The following is a 20,776-nucleotide window of genomic DNA, read 5'->3' on the forward strand; positions in this document are numbered from 1 at the left end:
GCGGGGGAGATGTCCCAGACGGATGGGTCCGTCGATCACCAGTTGGAGCAGGTCCGCAAACCAAGGTCGTCTTGGCCACTCCGGAGCGACGAAGATCACCGGTCCCTGGTGTACCTCTACGCGGCGGAGTAGTCTTCCCACCAGCGGCCACGGCGGGAACGCGTAAAGAAGCAGGTTGGCCGGCCACGGGAGTACGAGAGCGTCCACGCCCTCCGCTCCCCGCTCTCTCCGGCGGCTGAAGAACCGGGGAGCCTTGGTATTTCGTGCGGACGCCATGAGATCGAGGTGGGGGGGTCCCCAACGTCGAACGAGCAGCTGCATCGCCTCGTCGGAGAGGGACCATTCCCCGGGGTCCAAGAGCTGACGGCTGAGGTAATCGGCCTGTACGTTGTCCACGCCCGCGATGTGCGAGGCCGCCAGGCGGGCCAGATACCGCTCCGCCCACTGCATCAGCATTTCTGCTTCGAGCGCGACCTGCGGGCTGCGGGTGCCGCCCTGTCGGTTGATGTAGGCCACCGTCGTCGCATTGTCCGATAAGATCCTGACCTCCCGGTTCCGGAGGAGTGGCAGGAAGTGCTGGAGCGCTAATCTGACCGCTCTGGTCTCCAGTAGATTTATGGACCACTTTGATTCCTCCGCGGACCACGTCCCTTGCGTGGCGCTGCGGTCGCAGACCGCTCCCCATCCTACTAGACTGGCGTCGGTGGTTACCACGACCCAATTTGGCAGATCGAGAGACATGCCGCGGGCCAAATTCTCCGGATTCATCCACCAGGTTAGACTGTTCCTGGCAAACAGCGGTAGAGGAAGGAGCACCTGGTAGTCTTGCGAAAGCGGCTTCCAACGTGATAGAAGCGCTCTCTGTAGAGGCCTGAGGCGCGCAAATGCCCAAGGGACCATGTCGATGGTGGAGCCCATCACCCCTAGGAGCTGCAGATAGTCCCAGGAGGTGGGAACCGATAACGCAGAAAACCGTTGTATGTGATCCCGCAGGGCTCGCGCCTTGTCCTGACGTAGAAAAACCGCGCCCAGACGGGTGTCGAAGGTCGCCCCTAGGAAATCCAGGCGCTGCGAAGGTACCAGGGAGCTCTTGGAGAAATTCACCACCCATCCGAGGGACTGCAGAAACTCGATAACTCTGGCCACAGCCTCCTGTCCATGCTGAAAAGACTTCGCTCGGATGAGCCAATCGTCCAGGTAAGGATGAACGAGAATCCCCTCCTTCCGCAAGGCAGCCGCCACCACCACCATGATCTTGGTGAAAGTGCGAGGAGCCGTTGCTAGCCCGAACGGGAGAGCCACAAACTGGAAATGTTGACCCAGGATCTTGAACCGCAGAAGACAATGATGCTCCCGGCGAATGGGGATGTGGAGGTAGGCCTCCGTCAGGTCCAGGGAGGCCAGGAATTCCCCGCGATGCACCGCTGCGATCACGGACCGCAGCGTTTCCATGCGGAACCGAACCACCCGGAGCGATTTGTTGACTTCTTTCAAGTCCAGAATGGGCCGGTAGGATCCGTCCTTCTTTGGCACCACGAAGTAGATGGAATAATGGCCCGAGCCCACCTCTTCGAAGGGCACGGGCGCAATGGCGCCTATCTCCCAAAGTCTGTCCAGAGTCAACTGCACCGCCTGTCGCTTGGTGTCCGAGCCGCAAGGGGAGAAAATGAACCGTCCCTTTGGAGCGCGGACAAACTCCAACGCGTAACCTTGTCCGATGGTGTCCAAGACCCACTGATCCGAGGTGATTTGCGCCCACTCCTCGTAGAAGAACGCCAGTCGCCCCCCGATCCTGGGGACGGCGGAGTGGGCGAGCTGAACATCATTGCGAGGACTTGGGAGAGGGTTGTCCAGCTGCGGGGGCGGGCCGCGCGGGGCGGCGCCCGCGAAAGGAGCGAGACCAGGGCTGAGACCTGGGGGCAGAGGGCCTGGCTGCCGCCGGTCTGTAGTTCCGGTAGCGCCGTTGCGCCCTGGCTTTGGTCCGCGAGGACGAGAACGCCCTGGTGGAGCGATACCTGTCTTCCGGCAGGCGATGAACCGCATTTTCCCCCAGCGTCTTGATGATTTGATCCAAATCGTCCCCGAACAGGAACTTGCCCCTGAATGGCAGGGAGCCCAGGCTCGACTTGGAGGATGTGTCCGCCGCCCAGTTGCGGAGCCATAGGAGGCGCCGTGCCGCTACCACCGAGGCCATGGAGCGGGCGAGGACCCGAAACAGGTCATAGGAGGCGTCAGCCCCATACGCAACCGCAGCTTCCAGTCTATCCGCCTGGGCGGCCTCCCCGGCCGGTAGGACCTGAGACGTGAGCAGTTGTTGAACCCAGAGAAGGCTGGCCCGCTGTACCAGCGAGCTACACATCACCGCCCGCAAACCTACCGCGGAGACCTCGAAGACCCGCTTGAGGAAGACTTCCAACTTGCGATCTTGCGCGTCTCGTAAGGCCGCTCCCCCTGTAACTGGGATGGTTGTCCTCTTCGTGACCGCTGTCACCGCGGAGTCCACTTTAGGTACCTTGATGAGATCGAGAAAATCTTCCGGCAGCGGGTAGAGCCTCTCCATGGTCCGGCTGCCTTTAAAGGAAGCTTCCGGGGCATCCCACTCCCCGGTGAGAAGCTGAAGGAAAGAATCATGAATGGGAAAAGCCCGCGCCCTCGGCCTCCGGGCTGCCAGGACCGGATCCCCCTTCCTTGAGGAAGTGACCACAGCGGGCGCTACGGGCGCGGGCGGCTCCGGCGGTGGATCGAGGTCCAACTCCTTAATAACCTGTGGAAGTAGGTCCTCCAGCTCTTCCCGCTGGAACAGACGCAGCGTGTGCGGATCATCACCCTCTGAAGTGGGGTCTCCTTGACCCGGATCCGCCGGGTCCGATCCAGGGGAACCTGGTCCTGAGCCCGCAGTCCCCGAGCTGCCCGGGAGCCGGGCACGAGCGGGAGGCAGAGGGGCCCCCACACCCGCCGGAGCGGGGGGGGGCCGGTGAAGGTAGCGAGAGCCGCGGTATCTTGTTTGGCGGAGGTCCCGTGGGAGCCTCCAGGCTCTGCAGATATGCGGTGTGCAGCAACAGAATAAACTCTGGGGAAAACCCCTGTCTACCCGAGGGGGGCTCCGAGGGGGGGGGCCCCGGGGAACCCGGCCCCTGCGGGACTGTCTCCGGGTCCGATTCCGGGAGTAAATGTGGCGGGGATTCCCCAGCATCCCCGGCCCCCAGCGCTGTCTGTTCCCCCTCAGGGCGTGCAGAGTGTAAGATGGCCGCCGTTCCCGCCAGGAATGGGGGAGGGGCCGGCCCCCGCCGCCCGGGCAAGCCTGTGAGACGAGGGAAATTGATGCGGGGCCGCGAGGTGCCTTCCCCCCCGGGGAGACACCTCGCACAGATGCCCTCCCTCGAGATCCGCGAGCCCAGCTCGCCGCAAGCAGAGCAGCGCTCTGGCCGCGGCATCGGAGCTGTGCAGAAAACAGGCCCGGCAGATCAAAAACCACCCGGCAGAGCCTCGGGGGGGGCCGAGAACGGGAGCGCCGCTGCGGGGGGGCCCGGACGGCCTGCACAACCCGCCGAGAACGAAGACGGCACCGCGGGGGGGCCTTCCAGGCCGCGCGACCCGCCAACGACGAGCTCCTTGCCCGCCTCCGCAGCCCACGAGGAGCCGCGAAAATGGCCGCAGGCAAGAGAGGGAACGCGGAGAGGCCGGTCCTACTGGCCTCCGCGACCGTCCGTCGAAGCAAACTGCAGGGAAAGAAGCAAAAAACAAACACTGCACTTACCCCGCACGCAACCAAAGGAGAAGGAGAGAGCAGACAAACATAGAGGGAAGCCACGCCTCCCAATTAAGGCCCTCTAATTCACTTTACCCTTTTTTTTTTTTTTTTTTTTAAACAAAACTTGATCCAAAAATAAGTAGGCAGAGAGAAGAAAATTAGAAAAAGAAGTACAAGGAATGCCTGAGGTAATCGGGAGCAACCCGTAGTCCCTACTCGCATCTGCTGGAGTCAGAAGATACTGAACTCCTGCAGAGGGGGTAGTAGCACTTATGGTGACGCCCCCTCGAAGCTTTGACTGACTCCATCTGCTGGATTGGGGACATAACCCACTGTCTGGACTGATCCAGGTACGTACAGGGAAAATGACATTTCTTCATCACACCCACCTCTATAGCATGGATCCTGCTTTAAAACTGGTTACAAAAAAAAAAGTGTTAATAAAAAAGTCCAAAGGGTCTTCTGCGTACTTTTAAAAAGCTGGCCAGTTTCACACTATAAAATTATTTGATATCCCAATTCGACTAATTCTATAGGGCTATGAGAGTGAAGTCTGGAATATATAGGAAGGGACAGAATGTCAATATAAATCCTGCACCTCCAGTTCTCTAACTCTGTGCATCCACTGAAATTCCCCCAAACAATGGAGCTTGGATGTTTCCCTTACAGCTCATCATACTAAAATATATTTTCAAATTCTGGTGTCACCTCACAGTAACAGCAGCACAAACACCTTCCACTGTTAGGCACATTGTGAACTAACACAAAACCCCGCAAAAAAGACACTCAAAATCTATACTGCAATCCCATCGTAACATAACAGTAATAACACCAAGGACTCAAACAACAATAACCCTACCTGTGAAAAAGCAAGGGTAAATATTACACTGGGTCCTAGAATACCAATACACCACCTACTGAGGAAACAAAACAAACCAGATTGCTATAGATCCCTATGCTAGCGAATTTCTCATCATGGTCACACACACAGAGCAGAGACAGAGCCTCACCAAATACAGAATACGAAATAAAGGAGAACAAATTAGACAAAAACTGAAATGGAAACCCCAAGAAGCCAGACTCTGTGTATTAACAATGGAAAAACAGAACCACCATTCCTCATAAAACAATAAAATCAAGAAACATAAAGCATCAGTTATAATAGTAAAACCATACTAATAAGAGAATATTTTAAAACTACTGATAAATAGAATTTCTATTAATTAAAATCATATACATTTTTTACAATTTCCCAAACACCAATAAAATATTTCAAAACAGCACATTTATCAAATAACACCCAATAATTAAAACTAATAAGGATTTTAAAAAGCCCCTGCTGTCCATACATGGGAGCTCTTGATTTCCAGTCACCCTGATATTGTCGAGGATAAGGAGGTTATCTTCTCTCTCTCTCACATACTCTCACAAGTCCATTCTCTCTCACACATACACTGTCACATACATTCACATTCATGCTCTTATATCCACCATAACCTCTCGCTCTCACAGACACTGACACACTCTCAGGCTCTAAGACACTCTCTCCCCCTCCACACACACCCCCCCCACACAAACTCTTACTCCCCTGGATTTTCTCATACACACTCATGCTCTCACACTCACTGGCTCCCTCACATACACACAAACACACACACACTCAGGCAAGCTCCCAATCATTCTCACACACAAACTGACCCCCAGACAGGCTCCCATTCATTCACACACATACACCCCCAGGCAGAGTCCCATTCATACACATGCACACACTAAAGGCAGACTCCCCTCTCTTTCTTTTGCCAGCAACCTCGGAGCCTCTCTCATTCCTCTGCTGCCACTGTCACTGCTGCCGCATGGCTATTCGGGAGGCGCCGATTGCTGCTACTGGCACTGAAGCCCATTCTGCTGCCTCCTCTGTGCAGGCCCCATGGGCTTCCACATCCTCCATGCTGATCTCGTACATTGTCAGATCCGCATAGAGAAAGTGCTATTCTTGTACATTCCCAAAGATTACATGTGCCAATCAGTAAAAAGTAATTTATTTTTTTTACATTTACTGTCTGATCTTAGATTTATAATCGGTTGGTCACAGGCTTTTTTTTTCCACCTTCACTTTCTTATTTTTTGCCAATTCCTTTTATATTGTCTTTATTTCTATTTCTTTTCTCTCCTTCTTCTTCCCTCAAACACACAGTCAGGTTCTCATTCTCACATGCTTTTTCTCTCTCTCACACACACACAGGCTCTCACTCTCACATGCGCTCTCTCATACAATCATTCATACACACAGTCTCTCACTGGCACATGCTGTCTGACTCACACACACAGGCTCTCTCTCACTCCCACATGCTGTCTCTGCAAACATTCAGGTCTTCACTCCCACACACAGTCTCTCAACTCATCTCATACATGCACACATACACACTCTACAGGCCCTCAATCTCTCTCTCACCTCTGGGCCTCCCCTTCATGGGTTGCCGCAGGATGGGCTCTGCAGCGGCCCTGATCTTCTCGGGCCGCTGCGACTTGGGATTCGCAGCGGCCCGTAAGCGCTGCTCCTCTTCTGCACGCGCTGATGCTCCTCTGCCTCCTTCCTGCTCGCGCAGCTCCTACAACGTTTTCTTCCGGGGTCGCGCGGGCAGCAAGGAGGATGAGCACCTGCAGGCTTGAATGTGACCATTTTCTTCGGGCCGTGGTGACGTGAGCTCCACCACAGCCCTGCCGAACAGCCTGTTATGTGTCGCTGTTCAGCCGCCAGTGCGATGAGGTCCACTGGCGGCCGCATGAGCCTCCCTGCGCCGGGGGCATTGGCTCCCCTCGGGATACCACTGCTCGAGGCGCACCCTAATACTCGGCGGCCCAGGCCTAGAGCTTCCACCGGCCCAGCCAGCACTCCGTCTCGACGAAGAGAGGCCACCACTACCACCATGACCTTGGTGAAAGTGCGCGGCACCGTGGCGAGAGTGAATGGGAGCGCTCGAAATTGGAAATGTTGGCCCAGGATCTCGAACCGGAGGTCCCGCTGATGGTCGAGGCGAATTGGAATGTGCAAGTAGGCCTCCGTCAGGTCGAGCGATGCCAGGAATTCTCCTGAGCAAACCGCTGTTATTACCACCCTCAGGGTTTCCATTCCAAAATGGGGAACCTTGAGAACCCGGTTGACACGCTTGAGATCCAAAATTGGTTGAAAAGAGCCTTCCGTTTTGGGGATGACGAAGTAGATGGAATATTGGCCGGATCCTTGTTCCTCCACCGGGACTGGGATTATGGCTCCCAGTTCCCACAGTCTGTTCAGGGTCTGATCGACCGCAGGCCTCTTCTGACTTCCGCAGGGGGAGATTAGATGGAGGACGGCAGATCTCGAGCAAATTTCTCAGCCAGAGGAGCCGCCTGGTCGAGACACTGGAGACCATGGCTCTGGCTTGTACTCTCAGAAGATCGTAAAGGGCATCCGCCCCATAGGTAATTGCACCTTCTAGCGATCCGCCTGCTCCGCCTCTGCAGACGGGAGGTCCTGGGTGCTGAGTAATTGCTGAACCCACCTGAGGCTTGCCCACTGCATGAGACTGCTGCAGATTGTCGCCCGCACACCGAGGGACAAAACTTCAAAGATGCGCTTTAGATAAAATTCCAATTTATGGTCCTGAATGTCCTTCAAAGCCGTAGCCCCCACCACCGGGATGGTGCTGTGCTTGGTAACTGCTGAGACGGAGGAATCCACCTTAGGCATCTTAAGCATATTCAAGCAGTCCTCAGGAAGAGGGTGGAGCTTGTCCTTAGCCCTGCCCACTCAGAGTCCCGCCTCCGGGGGCTCCCATTCCCGGAGCAGCATCAGCTTGTGCATGGGATGGAATGGAAATGTGTGCGGGGGAGCCCTAAGTCCACCAGGACTGGGTCCGCGTTAGGAGGCATCGTGGCTGTGACTGTGTCCTCAGGAGGCACCTTGAATCCCAGTACCTGCAATATGAAGGGAATGTGCGGTTCCAGTTCCTCCCTTTGAAATATGTGGAGCACCCGTGGATCGTCCCCCCTCAAGGGGGGGGTTGGGAAGCAGAGGATCAGCATCTGGATCCGGATCAGGAACCAGCAGAGGCTGCGGGGGATCCGGAGGTGGCAGGACCCCCGGGACCACCCTAACTCTAATGGAGCCCTGCCCTTCCGGCTCCTTAGGGGGTTGCGGAGGAGAAACCCGTAGGTTCTTAGGCAGGGGGGGGGGGGTCCTCCTCCTCCTGCATAAGGAGCACAAACTCTGTGGAAAAACGTGTCTTTGGCTTCCCGGGGGGCTTAAATCCGGTGGACAAAGCAAAGAATCGGGCTCACCTTCCGCCTGCAGCCCAGTTTCTGCATCAGATTTTGCTTCCAAAACGGCCGCCGTTCCCACGGTTTTTCGGGTCGGGAACGGCCTGGCCACGCGGCGTGCAGCTCGTCCCCGGGTCGCAGTAGTCGGGGGTGCCGAGGAGGGGCCCTCCCCACCCAGCAGACACCTGGAGCAGGCTCCCCGCAGGCACTGCAGACGCTGGAAGGCGGCATCAGCGTCTGACAAAAAAAGTGCTGCGAGGAGAACAAAAAACAGCTAAGCTGTGCGAGCTGAGCCGGCCGGTCAGCAGAGGCAGAGACTGAACGCTGCACACTGCCGGAACTGTCCACGCTTCTTAAAAGAAGTAAGAAAGGCCTTAACTTCAAAATGTTTCCCCCTTTTTTTTTTTTAAACACAGCAGTGCAGGGGAAAGTTTCTCTCTCACCGGCCCTATGTGGACAGCGAGCCAAGGGGGACTGACTGGACCACCAGTATCACCCCAGGTGGTCACCGGGAATGGAAGCCTAGGCTGAAGATTTGAAGGGGCTAAGCCCCCCTAGGCCCATAGCAGAGCGAGGAGACAGGACTGTGTCCCAGAAAAGAAACACAGAATCTTTCAAAAGTAATTTTTTTTTTTTATTTTTTATTTTTTTTTTTAATATAGACAAGAGTTAATCCTTGCTTGATCCAGTAAAGAAAAGGAATAGAATCCCCTCGGGGACAAAGATAAGGAGATAAGAAGGGGAACCACAGGTTCAGCTGCCTGCATCTGCTGGAGACAGACAAATACTGAAGGGCTGCAGGGTAGGCTCTGCCCTGATATAGGATACCCTTTCAGGTTTGGTCTGTCTCCATCTGCTGGACAGGAGGCTCTACAGGGAACTTAGTATCATCTGCAAACAGACAAAGATACTGAACAGAATCTGTCCTACAACCGATCCCTGTGGCAGGCCCCGTAACACCGCTCTCTCTTCAGAGCAGCTTCCATTTACCATCACCCACTGCCTCCTGTCCCTCAACCGGTTTGCAATCCACGTCACCACCTTGGCGCTCACTCCCAAGCTTCTCATTTTGTTCCCGAGTCTCCTATGCGGGAGCGCATCAAAAGCTTTAAAGTGTGTTAGGAAGGAATATTTTGCTCACCGCTCTTGGTCTCCGTCTCCTCCCCGCCCATTCTCAGGATCTCTGCTGTAGGGTCAGGACTGGGACCTCGGCTGCCTGTTAGAGAATGAGATTGTGCCTTCAGCTTTTAAACAGTCTGGGATATTGACCTAAGAAAGGCAAAACCTGAACTGCCAATCGGTTTTCTCAGCATTAAGTGCACTTACGTGGGTAAATGGCTTTTGAAAATTGCTAGGACGGTCTGTTACATTTGCACGCGTAACTCCTTTCATAATTCTCCTGCTTGGGTCCCTCAATCCCACGAGGATGGAAACCGTTTGCTGTGCAATCCCCCCTCCCTCCCTCCTGCTGCTCCCCCTGCCTTCCTCCCTCTTACTGTTCCCAGGGGGGGTTTTCCTGCGGCCACTGTGAGCCCTCCACACAAGAAAGGTCAGAGGTCAGGGACATGATTTAACGCCTCCTCCTCGCTGTGTCTGGTCCAGAGGAGGCCTCGTGTCTCAGCAATGTTTGGATCGGCCCAGCAGTACCTTTAATCCAAGCTGCATCGCCTGCTTCATGCAGCTCCTCACAGGCGCCTGGGATGCTCAGGTTCCCTCTGTGCTCAGATAGGAAAATTAGTTTCTTACCTGATAATTTTCGTTCCTGTAGTACCAAGGATCAGTCCAGACTGCTGGGTTATGCCTCCCCTCCAGCAGATGGAGTCAGAGAAAAGCTGAAAAGCACCCCCTAGATATACCGGTGTGCTACCTGCGATCCCTCAGTATATGAATATCAAAGCAGAAGAAATAAGAAACACTCCCGCCAATAAACCAACCACTGACCAGATCAAGTGGTAACTTGCTGAAACCTTGCTTAAGGACAGAAAAACCAACTCTGGCCTACTAAAAGTGAAACTAGACTAAAACAGCAACATAACTTACCGTAAAACCTGTAACATATTTGTAAGTAGATTCTGCAGATTGCTGAAAACAGAAAGAAGTACGAGCGGACTCTCCTTAATCTGACGTGGGCGGGCGTCTGGACTGATCCTTGGTACTACAGGAACGAAAATTATCAGGTAAGAAACTAATTTTCCTTTCCCTGTACGTACCAGGATCAGTCCAGACTGCTGGGATGTACCCGAGCCGACCTAAATGGGGTGGGACCCCAAGAGGCCCGCTCGAAGAACGCTGCTTCCAAAGGACTCTGTTGGTGAACCACCAACATCTAAGCGATAATGCTTAGCAAACGTGTGCAAGGACTTCCAAGTGGCCGCTCTACAAATCTCCTGGCAAGACACCAGCTGGTGTTCAGCCCACGACGACACCTGCGAACGTAGAGAGTGAGCCTTAAGCCCTTCTGGAACAGCCTTACCGTGACCAATATACGTGGACGCAATAGCGCTCTTCAGCCAACGGGCGATGGTCACTTTCGAGGCCTGGAGACCTTTCTTAGGCCCATACCATAAGACAAATAAGTGATCCGACCGCCGAAAATCATTAGTAACCTCCAAGTACCTCAAGAGTACCCTTCGAACATCCATTCGTCGCAACTCCTTACCTCGAGGCGAACGAAGCTCCTCCTCAGTAAAGGAAGGCAACTCCACCGTCTGATTAACATGAAAAGACGATACCACCTTAGGCAAAAAGGAAGGTACAGTGCGCATGGAAATACCGGCCTCTGATATCCGCAAAAACGGTTCCCTGCACGACAGAGCTTGAAGTTCCGAAATGCGACGTGCGGACGAAATTGCTACCAAAAACACCGTCTTAAGAGTTAAATCCTTCAGAGTAGCAGACCGAAAAGGCTCAAAAGGGGCCGCACCTAGACCTTTGAGAACCAAATTCAAACTCCAGGATGGACACGGAGCCCTTACAGGGGGACGCAGATTCTTAACCCCCCGCAAAAAACGAGCCACATCTAGATGGCATGCCAGAGAACAGCTGTCAACCTTACCCCGCAGACAACCAAGGGCCGCCACCTGAACCCGCAGAGAGTTATAAGCTAAGCCTTTCTTCAGACCCTCTTGCAGAAAAGTAAAGATGTGACCTAACGAGGCTCTGCGAGGAGAAAGCCGTAGCTCACTGCACCAAACGTCAAAGACCTTCCAAACCCTAGCATAAGTCCGGGTAGTCGAGGATCTACGCGCCCTAAGGAGGGTAGCTATCACTGCCTCTGGATACCCCTTCTTTCGTAGCTGTCTCCGCTCATAAGCCAAGCCGCCAGACAGAATCGATCCGCCCGCTCGAAAAATACCGGGCCCTGCCGAAGGAGATTCGGTAGGTGACCGAGATGCAGAGGTCCGTCTATTGCCAGATTGACGAGATCCGCGAACCACGGGCGCCTTGGCCATTCTGGAGCCACTAGAATCACCCGACCTTGGTGATGCTCTATGTGTCGCAATATTCTTCCGACCAGGGGCAACGGAGGAAACACATATAGCAAAATGCGAGGAGGCCACGGAAGCGCCAGCGCGTCCACTCCTTCCGAACCGTGCTCCCTTCGACGACTGAAGAAACGTTCCGCCTTGGCGTTGAGCCGGGTGGCCATCAGGTCCACGTGCGGGACTCCCCATTGCCGAATGATGAGTCGCATTGCTTCCGCAGACAACTCCCACTCCCCTGGATCCAGAAGTTGTCGACTGAGAAAATCCGCCTGCACATTGGTCGTGCCTGCTATGTGGGTGGCCGCGAGACACGATAAGTGGCGTTCCGCCCATGCAATCAACAACTCCGCTTCGGCCGCCACCTGGCAACTTTTGGTGCCTCCTTGTCTGTTTATGTAAGCCACCGTGGTGGCGTTGTCCGATAGAATTCGCACCTCTCGATGCTCCACCAACGGAAGCAGTTGACGTAAGGCCAGACGCACTGCCCTGGTCTCCAGACGATTGATGGACCACCTGGTTTGATGAGAAGACCACTTGCCTTGAACCGCTCGGGACTGACATACAGCTCCCCAACCGGACAGGCTGGCATCTGTCGTCACGACTATCCAATGAGGGGGCTCTAAGTCCACCCCCTGCAAAAGATGGTCCTGGTTCAACCACCAATCGAGACTTGACCGAGCCGGCTCCAGCAATGGGAGCAACATCCCGTAGTCCTTGGACAAGGGGTCCCAACGAGATAGAAGTGCTCTCTGTAAGGGCCGCATATGTGCAAAGGCCCAAGGCACCATGTCTATAGTAGAAGCCATATGTCCATTGACTTGTAAATAATCCCATGCCATGGGCAGGGGCAATTCCATCAAGTTGCGCACATGAGCCATGAGATTGATCATCCTCTGATGCAGCAGGAAAACCTTGCCCACCGAGGTATCGAATCGAGCTCCTAGGAACTCCAATTGTTGAGTCGGCTCCAGGTGGCTCTTTGCAAAGTTGACTATCCAACCGAGGTTCTGAAGTTGATCCACCACTACACGTACCGCCTGCCTGCAAGAATCCTCCGACTTCGCCCTGATGAGCCAATCGTCCAGGTAGGGATGGACCAATATCCCGTGGCGGCGTAGGAATGCGGCCACCACAACCAGAACCTTGGTGAACACCCTGGGGGCTGTTGCCAACCCGAAGGGAAGGGCGCAGAACTGAAAATGATCCCCCAGCACCGAGAACCTCAGGAACCGCTGATGGTGTGCTTGGATTCCGATATGGAGATATGCCTCTGTCAGGTCCAAAGAAGCCAAATATTCTCCCTTGTGGACGGCCGCAATAAACAGACCTGAGCGTTTCAATGCGAAACCTTGGCACGTGCAGCGCCTTGTTGATCTGCTTCAAATCCAGGATCGGTCTGAAAGCGCCTTCTTTCTTTGCAACCACAAAGTAAATGGAATACCGACCCGTCCGACGTTCCGCCGCCGGTACCGGGATCACAGCTCCCAGGGCTCGAAGTCGATCCAACGTCTGTGCGATTACCACCTGCTTCTCTGGAGGCCCACAAGGGGACACCAGAAACATATCTTGGAGAGGACAAGCAAAATCCAACGCGTAGCCACGATCTATAACGTCTAAAACCCACTGGTCCGAAGTAATCCTGACCCACTCCTCCCGAAAAAGGGACAACCGACCCCCGATGCGCGGGAGGGAGGAATGGGCCTGCGCACCTTCATTGAGAAACTTTGTTGGGGGTAAAGTTCTGAGAGGAGCCCGACCTCTGAGGCCGCCTGCCACGAAAGGAAGGAGTCCAGGACTGCGATCATGAAGCCTGTTGCTTCTGGGGAAGGACCCCCCGCCCCGTCCCATACGGTACCTACGTTGCCCCCTAAACCGTCCCCTGGAACCACCGAAAGATCGTGGTTGGCGGTACTTGTCTTCAGGCAACTTATAGACCTTGTTTTCCCCCAAGTCCTTGATGAGCTGGTCCAACTCATCCCCAAACAACGATTTCCCCCTGAACGTGAAGGAACCCAGACGGGACTTGGAGGAAGCATCCGCCGCCCAACGTTGCAACCAGAGCAGTCTTCTGGCGGAGACAGCAGCCGACATAGTGCGAGCGGAAGTCCTTAAAAGATCATACAAGGCATCCGCCGTGTAGGCCACCGCCGCCTCCACACAGTTAGCCTGCTCCGCCTCCGCTGGCGGAAGCTCCTGGGCCGTGAGTAGCTGCTGGACCCAGCGGAGGGTGGCCCTCTGCACCAGGCTGCTACAAACCACCGCACGGAGTCCTAACACCGCGACCTCAAAGATGCGCTTTAAAATGACCTCCAACTTCCTATCCTGGGGATCCTTGAGCGCTATGCCTCCAGTCACGGGAATGGTAGTATGATTTATAACAGCCGTGACAGCGGAATCAACCTTGGGAATTTTAAGCAGGTCCAAGGACTCCGGCGGTAGGGGATATAACTTATCCATAGCCCTACTAACACGCAGCGAAGCTTCTGGCACTTCCCACTCCTTGGACACAAGCTGTAGGAGCTTAGGATGGAAGGGAAAGGTCCGCGGAGGATCCTTAAGCCCTGCCAACGCGACATCTCCCAGGGAAGTATCAGATTCCTGACTGGGTGCTGTAAGCTCCAGTTCCTGCAGCACATGGGAAATAAGATAAGAGAGCTCGTCCTTACCAAAAATGCGGAGAAACTTGAGGATCATCCCCCTCTACGGCCATCTGACCGTCCAAATCAGCTCCTCCACTGGTATCAGGAAACTCCGGGGTGGGATCCGGATCCAGGGGCACTGGCACCCCTGCACCCCCTCGCGGTTGGGGACACTCTTTACCCCACGAGCTCCTGGTCTGGGGCTAACCTGGGCAACTTCATTGGAGGAGGCCCGGGGACCTCTGAAATCGCCTGCGCCTCCAAGTAAGCCTTGTGCATAAGGAGCACAAATTGAGGAGAGAAGGGCTCCGATCGCTGCAGCGCGGCTCCCGCGGGTAGGGTCACCCCCACCCGGCGACGCCTGCGGGCTTACATTCGGAGGCGAAGGAGGAGGGGAACCCCCCTCCTCTGATGTAGCTACATCCGACGGCAGCGATTTTAAGATGGCCGCCGCCTCCTTCTCTCCGGGGGGCGGGGCTGAAGAGCGCGCGACAAACCCCCGTTTCTGCCGCAAAGAAGAAGAAGCAGAGCTGCGGGCAGCGCTCGGCCCCCGAGAGGATCCCTCGCCCCCGGGAAGACATCGGGAGCAGAGACCCTCTCGGGAGAGTCGCGCCCCCGCCCCTCCATAGGCCGTGCAGGCCGAAGAGCGCCGCATGACAATCGGGTCCGAATACAGCACGAAAATTCGCGCCAAAACACTGCCGGGAGAATCGCCACGCTGGGTGGACTAGCCACCCCCTCCGGAGTCCCGGAACTTAAATAAGGCAGGCCGGGGCTGGAAACAGGGACTCGCTGCCTGCCACCAACAGGCCTTTCGCTGTCCTCAAGCACTGCACTTCACTCCGTTCACGTCAACTTTTTTGTTTTTTTTTTTAAACTAGGCCGTGCAAAAAAGTAAGCCCCCTTCAGAGGAGAACCTCTGGAAAAACAGCAAATGCAGGGGGGGGGGGGGGGGGGGAGACCGGCCCACCGGTAAACTCTCCCCCTTGTCCACAGGGACGGTTTAGCACCGGGAAATGTATCGGAGGGCTATGCCCTGCCAGCCTGCCTGCAATCCTGTCTTCTCGCCGCTGATAACACTGACGACCGAAGAATAACGTAACGAAATCCCTGATAACTATATCTATTAATCTCCCTTTTTTTTTTTTTTATAAAAGGAAAGAACCAATTGATCTATTACAAGAACAATAAAACCAAACCTGAATAAATAAACCTTTTTTTTTTTTTTAAAAGGATCAGGACCGCAGATAATGCCTCTCTATCTGCTGGAGTCAGAGAAAATACTGAGGGATCGCAGGTAGCACACCGGTATATCTAGGGGGTGCTTTTCAGCTTTTCTCTGACTCCATCTGCTGGACGGGAGGCATAACCCAGCAGTCTGGACTGATCCTGGTACGTACAGGGAACTCGGCTCAGTCCCACATCCTTCTTGCTTAATTCGGATTAAAATGTCAGGGGGGACACTGGGGGAGCCTGTTATGGGAAAAGATGGTTACAATATGTAGAAAAGTTACCCCAGAGCCTGTATTATCAGTGCAAGTGAGCTCAGGATTATGCTGTGTTCATAGACACTGCCACCAGTGCAGCACTAAGAAAGGAGGGTGCTGCTGTGCTGATCATCATCAGAAATCCCATGTAACAGAATCCTGATCATTTTAACACCGAGGTGGGTGACTTCATTCCTCAGGATCTACAAAATAATCTGGTGTGGATACTGCTATTGCAAAAACATGCTGAACATTTCTACCTCAAAGAGTATTTTTGTTAAACCAGATGTTTTTTTATCCAGTGCCACATTTCAGAAATCTGATTCTCCCTGGCTCCTCCACTTCCAGTCGTATGGAAATTTAGAGGGAAGACGAGGGGAGAATACAAGCCGAGGGGCCGGGAGTGGTAGCACGGCTGACACTGGCTTCCAGGAAAGCTGGGCTGACCTGCATGGAGCAGTCCTGGTTATTCCCAAACAGAACTGGGATCACTGGATCAGGCTTCCCAGACGGCTGGAGCGGTCAGCACTGAGCATCCATGAACTGGGATCTGTGGCCACAGGAGATAAACTGGACAGACTGGATGGGCCCCACTGTCCAGTCCAGATTCGGTTTCTGCACCCAGTCCTGTAAGCGCAGCGCTTGCTGGAGTGCTGGTACCAATGTGATTTCATCTCACTGAGTGCGGGAGGGGGAGCTGTGAGGGGCACACACTTGTGTACGCTGTGTTCCCCATGATTTGATGGCATCTCCTGCAGCGTGCACTGCAAACTATTCCCCGGAGCAGGAAGGGCGGCCTGGCACCAGCACTCAATGTCTGCCTAAATCCCTCCCTGCTCACTGGCCATGCTCCCCCGTGTATCTCCTGCAACACCCCCAGCCCCAGAACCCTGTCAGGTGCCCCTCAGTCACATTAGGGAAACAGATAACGAGAGAGAGAGTGAGGGCCTCTTACCCTCCTGGTGCTGAATTCCTAACTGGCACCGCCTGACCTTAGTACAGACGCCCGGGAGGAATCTGATACTTGCCTGTTACAGGAGGGTGAATCCCTTCAGTCATCTCTGATTCAGGAGGATCCAGGAAGGGCAGATCTTCCTCTTGTTTAACGCTCAGTGAGAACACAGACGTTACAATCGGAAGGCCTGGGATGAGAAAACAAACGAGTCTAGGAGGATTCACCCAGGACCTGCTAATATTATATTAGGAAATGGATTTAAAGTCTCCAAATGTTTGATGTTAAATGCCCCATCTCCTGTGATCTGAAAATGCAGAGCCCTTTAAATCCAGAACATTTACTTACTGATGCTGGGGTCCTCCATGGTTTCTTTCCCCTCCAGCTCCCAGTGCTGAGGGAAATATTTCTCATCTTCCTTCTTAATCTTGAATACAACATCGGGATTAAGAATTGAACAACCTGTCAATAAAGATAGCAAAATTGCATTTAAATTTTTTTTGTTCAGCCCTGGGAGCTTTCATCTGTTTCTTGCTGTGAGGGAGGGATGTGTGAGTATGAGAGAGTGAGAGAGTGTGAGTGTGAGAGAGTGTGAGTGAGAGAGAGAGAGAGTGTGAGTGTGTGAGTGTAGAGACAGTTGAGGCTGACACTTGATTAAGGTTAAACCTTGGAGGGTTTCTGGTGCAGTCATTTCTATTCCTGACCCTCCTAGCTGGAGGCATTGCAGGTGCCAGTGCTCTCTGCCAGCAGGAGCCTTCCTAGATAGGGGGCATCCCAGCTTCTTATTAGGAGCATCTGAGAAAGAGTTCTCTTTATTTACATATTTTTTTTAATTCTGCTTTTCGGCACTTCGACGCAGATTACATGCAGGTACTGTAGTATTTCCCTATCCCCAGAGGGCTTACAATCTAACAGGGTCATTTATCATTTCGCGTTAGGGCCCTTATCACGCGAGACAAATACCGCATCGCAAAATGCGTATGCAACGTGAAAATCGGTATTCCAGTGGGAGGAGTTTGGGCAGAGGAAATGGGAGTCTGCTAGCGCGGTGTGCGAATTGGTAACGCATACTATCGCGGGATTTAACACGGGAAATAACTACGCCTTTTTTTTCTTTGTGGTACGGTGAAGAAAGTATTTATCTCGATAAAAACAAGAAATCAAAATGGCCACACCCACCAGGACTTCCCGGCCCAATAAAAAACACCTATTTCACCAGGTTTACCTTCCCAAACCATTATGCTCGTGGCCAGTGTAACTGTTGCAGCATACTGGATGCGTTGGCAGACTCGCCGTGGACAAGTTCAACTGGGACCACAACAACCTCAAGAACAGGCCAGGCCAGTTCCAAGCCCTCCTAGGGAAGTGCGTGGGCCCGACAGGGTGACCGGCGCGCAGGAGATACAGGGAGCGCGTCTTTCCTCCACGGACATCCTTGCTGGGCACGCCAGAGGACTACGTGGTTTGCAGGCATCGCCTCAGCTCTCAGGCTCTCCTGCAATTACAGGAAGGAATCCGAGGGGATCTGGATCCGGCCACCGATAGGCCCCACCCCGTGCCAGGCCTCACCAAACTGTTGGGCACCCTGCATTTCACGGCAAGCTCTTTCCAAATTACAGTAGGGATGTCCCAAACCACATTTTCCCCATTGTCTGAACCAGGTCACTGCCTCCTCTGAGAGTTGCCACTCTCCGGGTTCCAACTGCTGACTGCCAAGGAAATCCGCTCGCACATTGTCCATTTTCGCTATGCGAGAAGCCGCTGACAGCGCCAGATGCTGCTCCACCCAGAGGGACAACTCCTGGCTGCCTGAGCTACCGCCCGACTCTTGGGTCCATCCCGTCGGTTGATGTGAGCCTCCATCGTTGCATCGTCTGACAGGACTCTCACAGGCTTGTCCCTCAGAGGCAGAAACACCTGCTATGCCCCTCTCACTGCCCTCGTTTCTAAGTGGCTGATGGACCACAACACTTCCTCTGCCGACCACAGATCCTGAACAGACCGGTCCTGCTCCCCACCCAGAAAGACTGGCGTCTGTGGTAACAGCTCTCCAGTCCAGAACCTCCAAGTTCACTCCTTGACTCAACTTCTCCCGTACAAGTCACCGTGAGAGGCTGGACCTGGCCAACTCCCGAAAGGAAGCACCAGGTGAAACTGCCCCGACCACGGATTCCAGCGGGAAAGCAACGCTGACTGCAGAGGTTGCATATAAGCGAATGCCCACAAAATTGTGAACCACACATTGACAAATATTTCTAATTTATTGAAGCATGAGCTTTTGTCAGATGCATGAAGTGTAGTACAAGCAATGGCTAATATATAGGGATGGGGGGTGAAGAGGATACAGAAAGAAGAGAAGGCACTGGATTAGGCAGGACATGGTGTGGAGAGAGGGTTAACAGCATTCTAGTACAGCCTACTGACAACTGAGGTAAGTGTGAAAGAACAGGAAATTCATAGATAGCTGTAGTGAGTCATGAAGCCATTGTCTCTGTTCACACCTAGGGTGATGGTGTTAAGTGTTTTGTCCAGCAGGTTGGGCTGGAGTGTTCTTTTGAAGTTCCTATGTAGGGCAGCCATGTTGCCATAGAACCATATGAGGCTGTTTATTGGCAGCTAGGTGATGACAGGATGGGTAATCCTCAGTATTTCTGAAGTAGTGTGAAGAAATGTAGTCCTTGAAAGCTTGTGAAAAGCTTCAACAGGAAAAGCATTGCTGAGCTAATAATTATGATTTGCAATATTTGTATCCATGGATGTTAGTTACAGATGAACTTGCTAATTTTGTCCCCTGAAGAAGCCTATCCATAGGTGACACAAAGGTTCCTTTGCCTGTATAAAGCACACTGTTGTTGACTCATTTGGGGATAATTCTACTAAGTATATTATTTTCAAATTCCTCATTTGAAAGATGTGAGCTTGCTCACTCATCTACTCCATATATTGATGATAAGTTATATTGCATATAATGATGTATTAATGATCTGTTTTATTTTATTGTATGAATGAGTGTGTATACATGGGTATATGAAAGAAAGCGTGGGAGTGAATGTGAGTTTTATCTTGTTGGTAATTATATTGGGAGATATAGAGTAGTTATGTATATTAAGATTTACATTATGTAATAATTTATCTCATCTCTTGGGATCTGCTGATTACGTGGATATTATGTAAAACTGGTTGAGATGCAGTGAATAATTCATAATAAACTTGTGTTAATTATTGCATGTTATCTGCTCTCTCATGACACATATTGCCTTTAATGATGGGAGAGATTTATTCCCACATACCTTGTTAATAACACTGGTCAGACAAAACGCTTCCGAAATCTGGGACACTAAGAGCAAAACTGAGGCTTCACATTGTTGGATTGGCGCTACTGGGTCAGTATATACGACCTTTGACTTGGGAACTGCGGAGGAGAAGGGAGTTAAGAAGGGAAAGGATCTCGAATTAAAGCAGAAATGACCAATATACATCTTTGAATCTAGGAATAAGTCTATGACTGGGTTGGAAATTGCTTGCGTTTTGCGCACAGCAAGGCCATGAGAAAACTAAAGCAGCCTTCAAGAACATCGGTGCTAAAATGTCCAAGGTTAAGAGAAGCTAAGATAAAGGAAGGTGTCTGCTGGCACTCAAATTCGTGAACTTCTTCAAGATGATGCATTCAACCGTGCATTGCGTGGCAAGGAAAAGATGGCGTGGAAAGGCTTCCAGTTAGCGGGAACTACAAGGAGTTGATGGAAAACCTCCGCAAGGCATACAAACGCCTTGGCTGCAACGTCACTAAAGACACGGTTTTTGCACGCTCAACCAGATGTTTTCTACCAATGCGAGAAACGAGCGACAAGCATGGCGAGCGATTGCACCAGGACACTGCCGCAATGGAAAAATGGTATAAGGGCAAACGAAGCCCATCGATGCTTGCAGACTATTGCTGGACAGTGACAAGAGATGCTCCATTTAATGACTACAAGAGTCAACCAAGAAGAGCCGAACTGGGCTGCACAGAGAGAGGAATAACCAGTAAGAAAAAGGAGGTGATATTCCCCTTGTACAGGGCCTTAGTGAGGCCTCACCTGGAGTACTGTGTTCAGTTCTGGAGACCTCATCTCAGAGGAGACAGAGACAGGATGGAGGCGGTCCAGAGAAGGGCGACCAAA

General features: G+C 53.0%; 2 protein-coding genes across 5 annotated transcripts in view; one reads left to right on the forward strand and one right to left on the reverse strand.

The window, feature by feature from the left end:
* Positions 1-20,776, forward strand: part of LOC115080205 (oocyte zinc finger protein XlCOF6-like) — a 256,083-nt gene that overhangs the window by 190,163 nt on the left and 45,144 nt on the right. The window lies entirely within an intron of this gene.
* Positions 1-20,776, reverse strand: part of LOC115080206 (oocyte zinc finger protein XlCOF6-like) — a 56,867-nt gene that overhangs the window by 10,148 nt on the left and 25,943 nt on the right. The window contains 3 exon segments of the mRNA XM_029584334.1: positions 9,192-9,266; positions 16,690-16,803; positions 16,962-17,075. Of these exon segments, the coding sequence (XP_029440194.1) occupies positions 9,192-9,266; positions 16,690-16,803; positions 16,962-17,075 (303 nt within the window).

This window comes from Rhinatrema bivittatum, chromosome 19, assembly GCF_901001135.1.
Source record: "Rhinatrema bivittatum chromosome 19, aRhiBiv1.1, whole genome shotgun sequence".
Lineage (NCBI taxonomy): Eukaryota > Metazoa > Chordata > Amphibia > Gymnophiona > Rhinatrematidae > Rhinatrema > Rhinatrema bivittatum.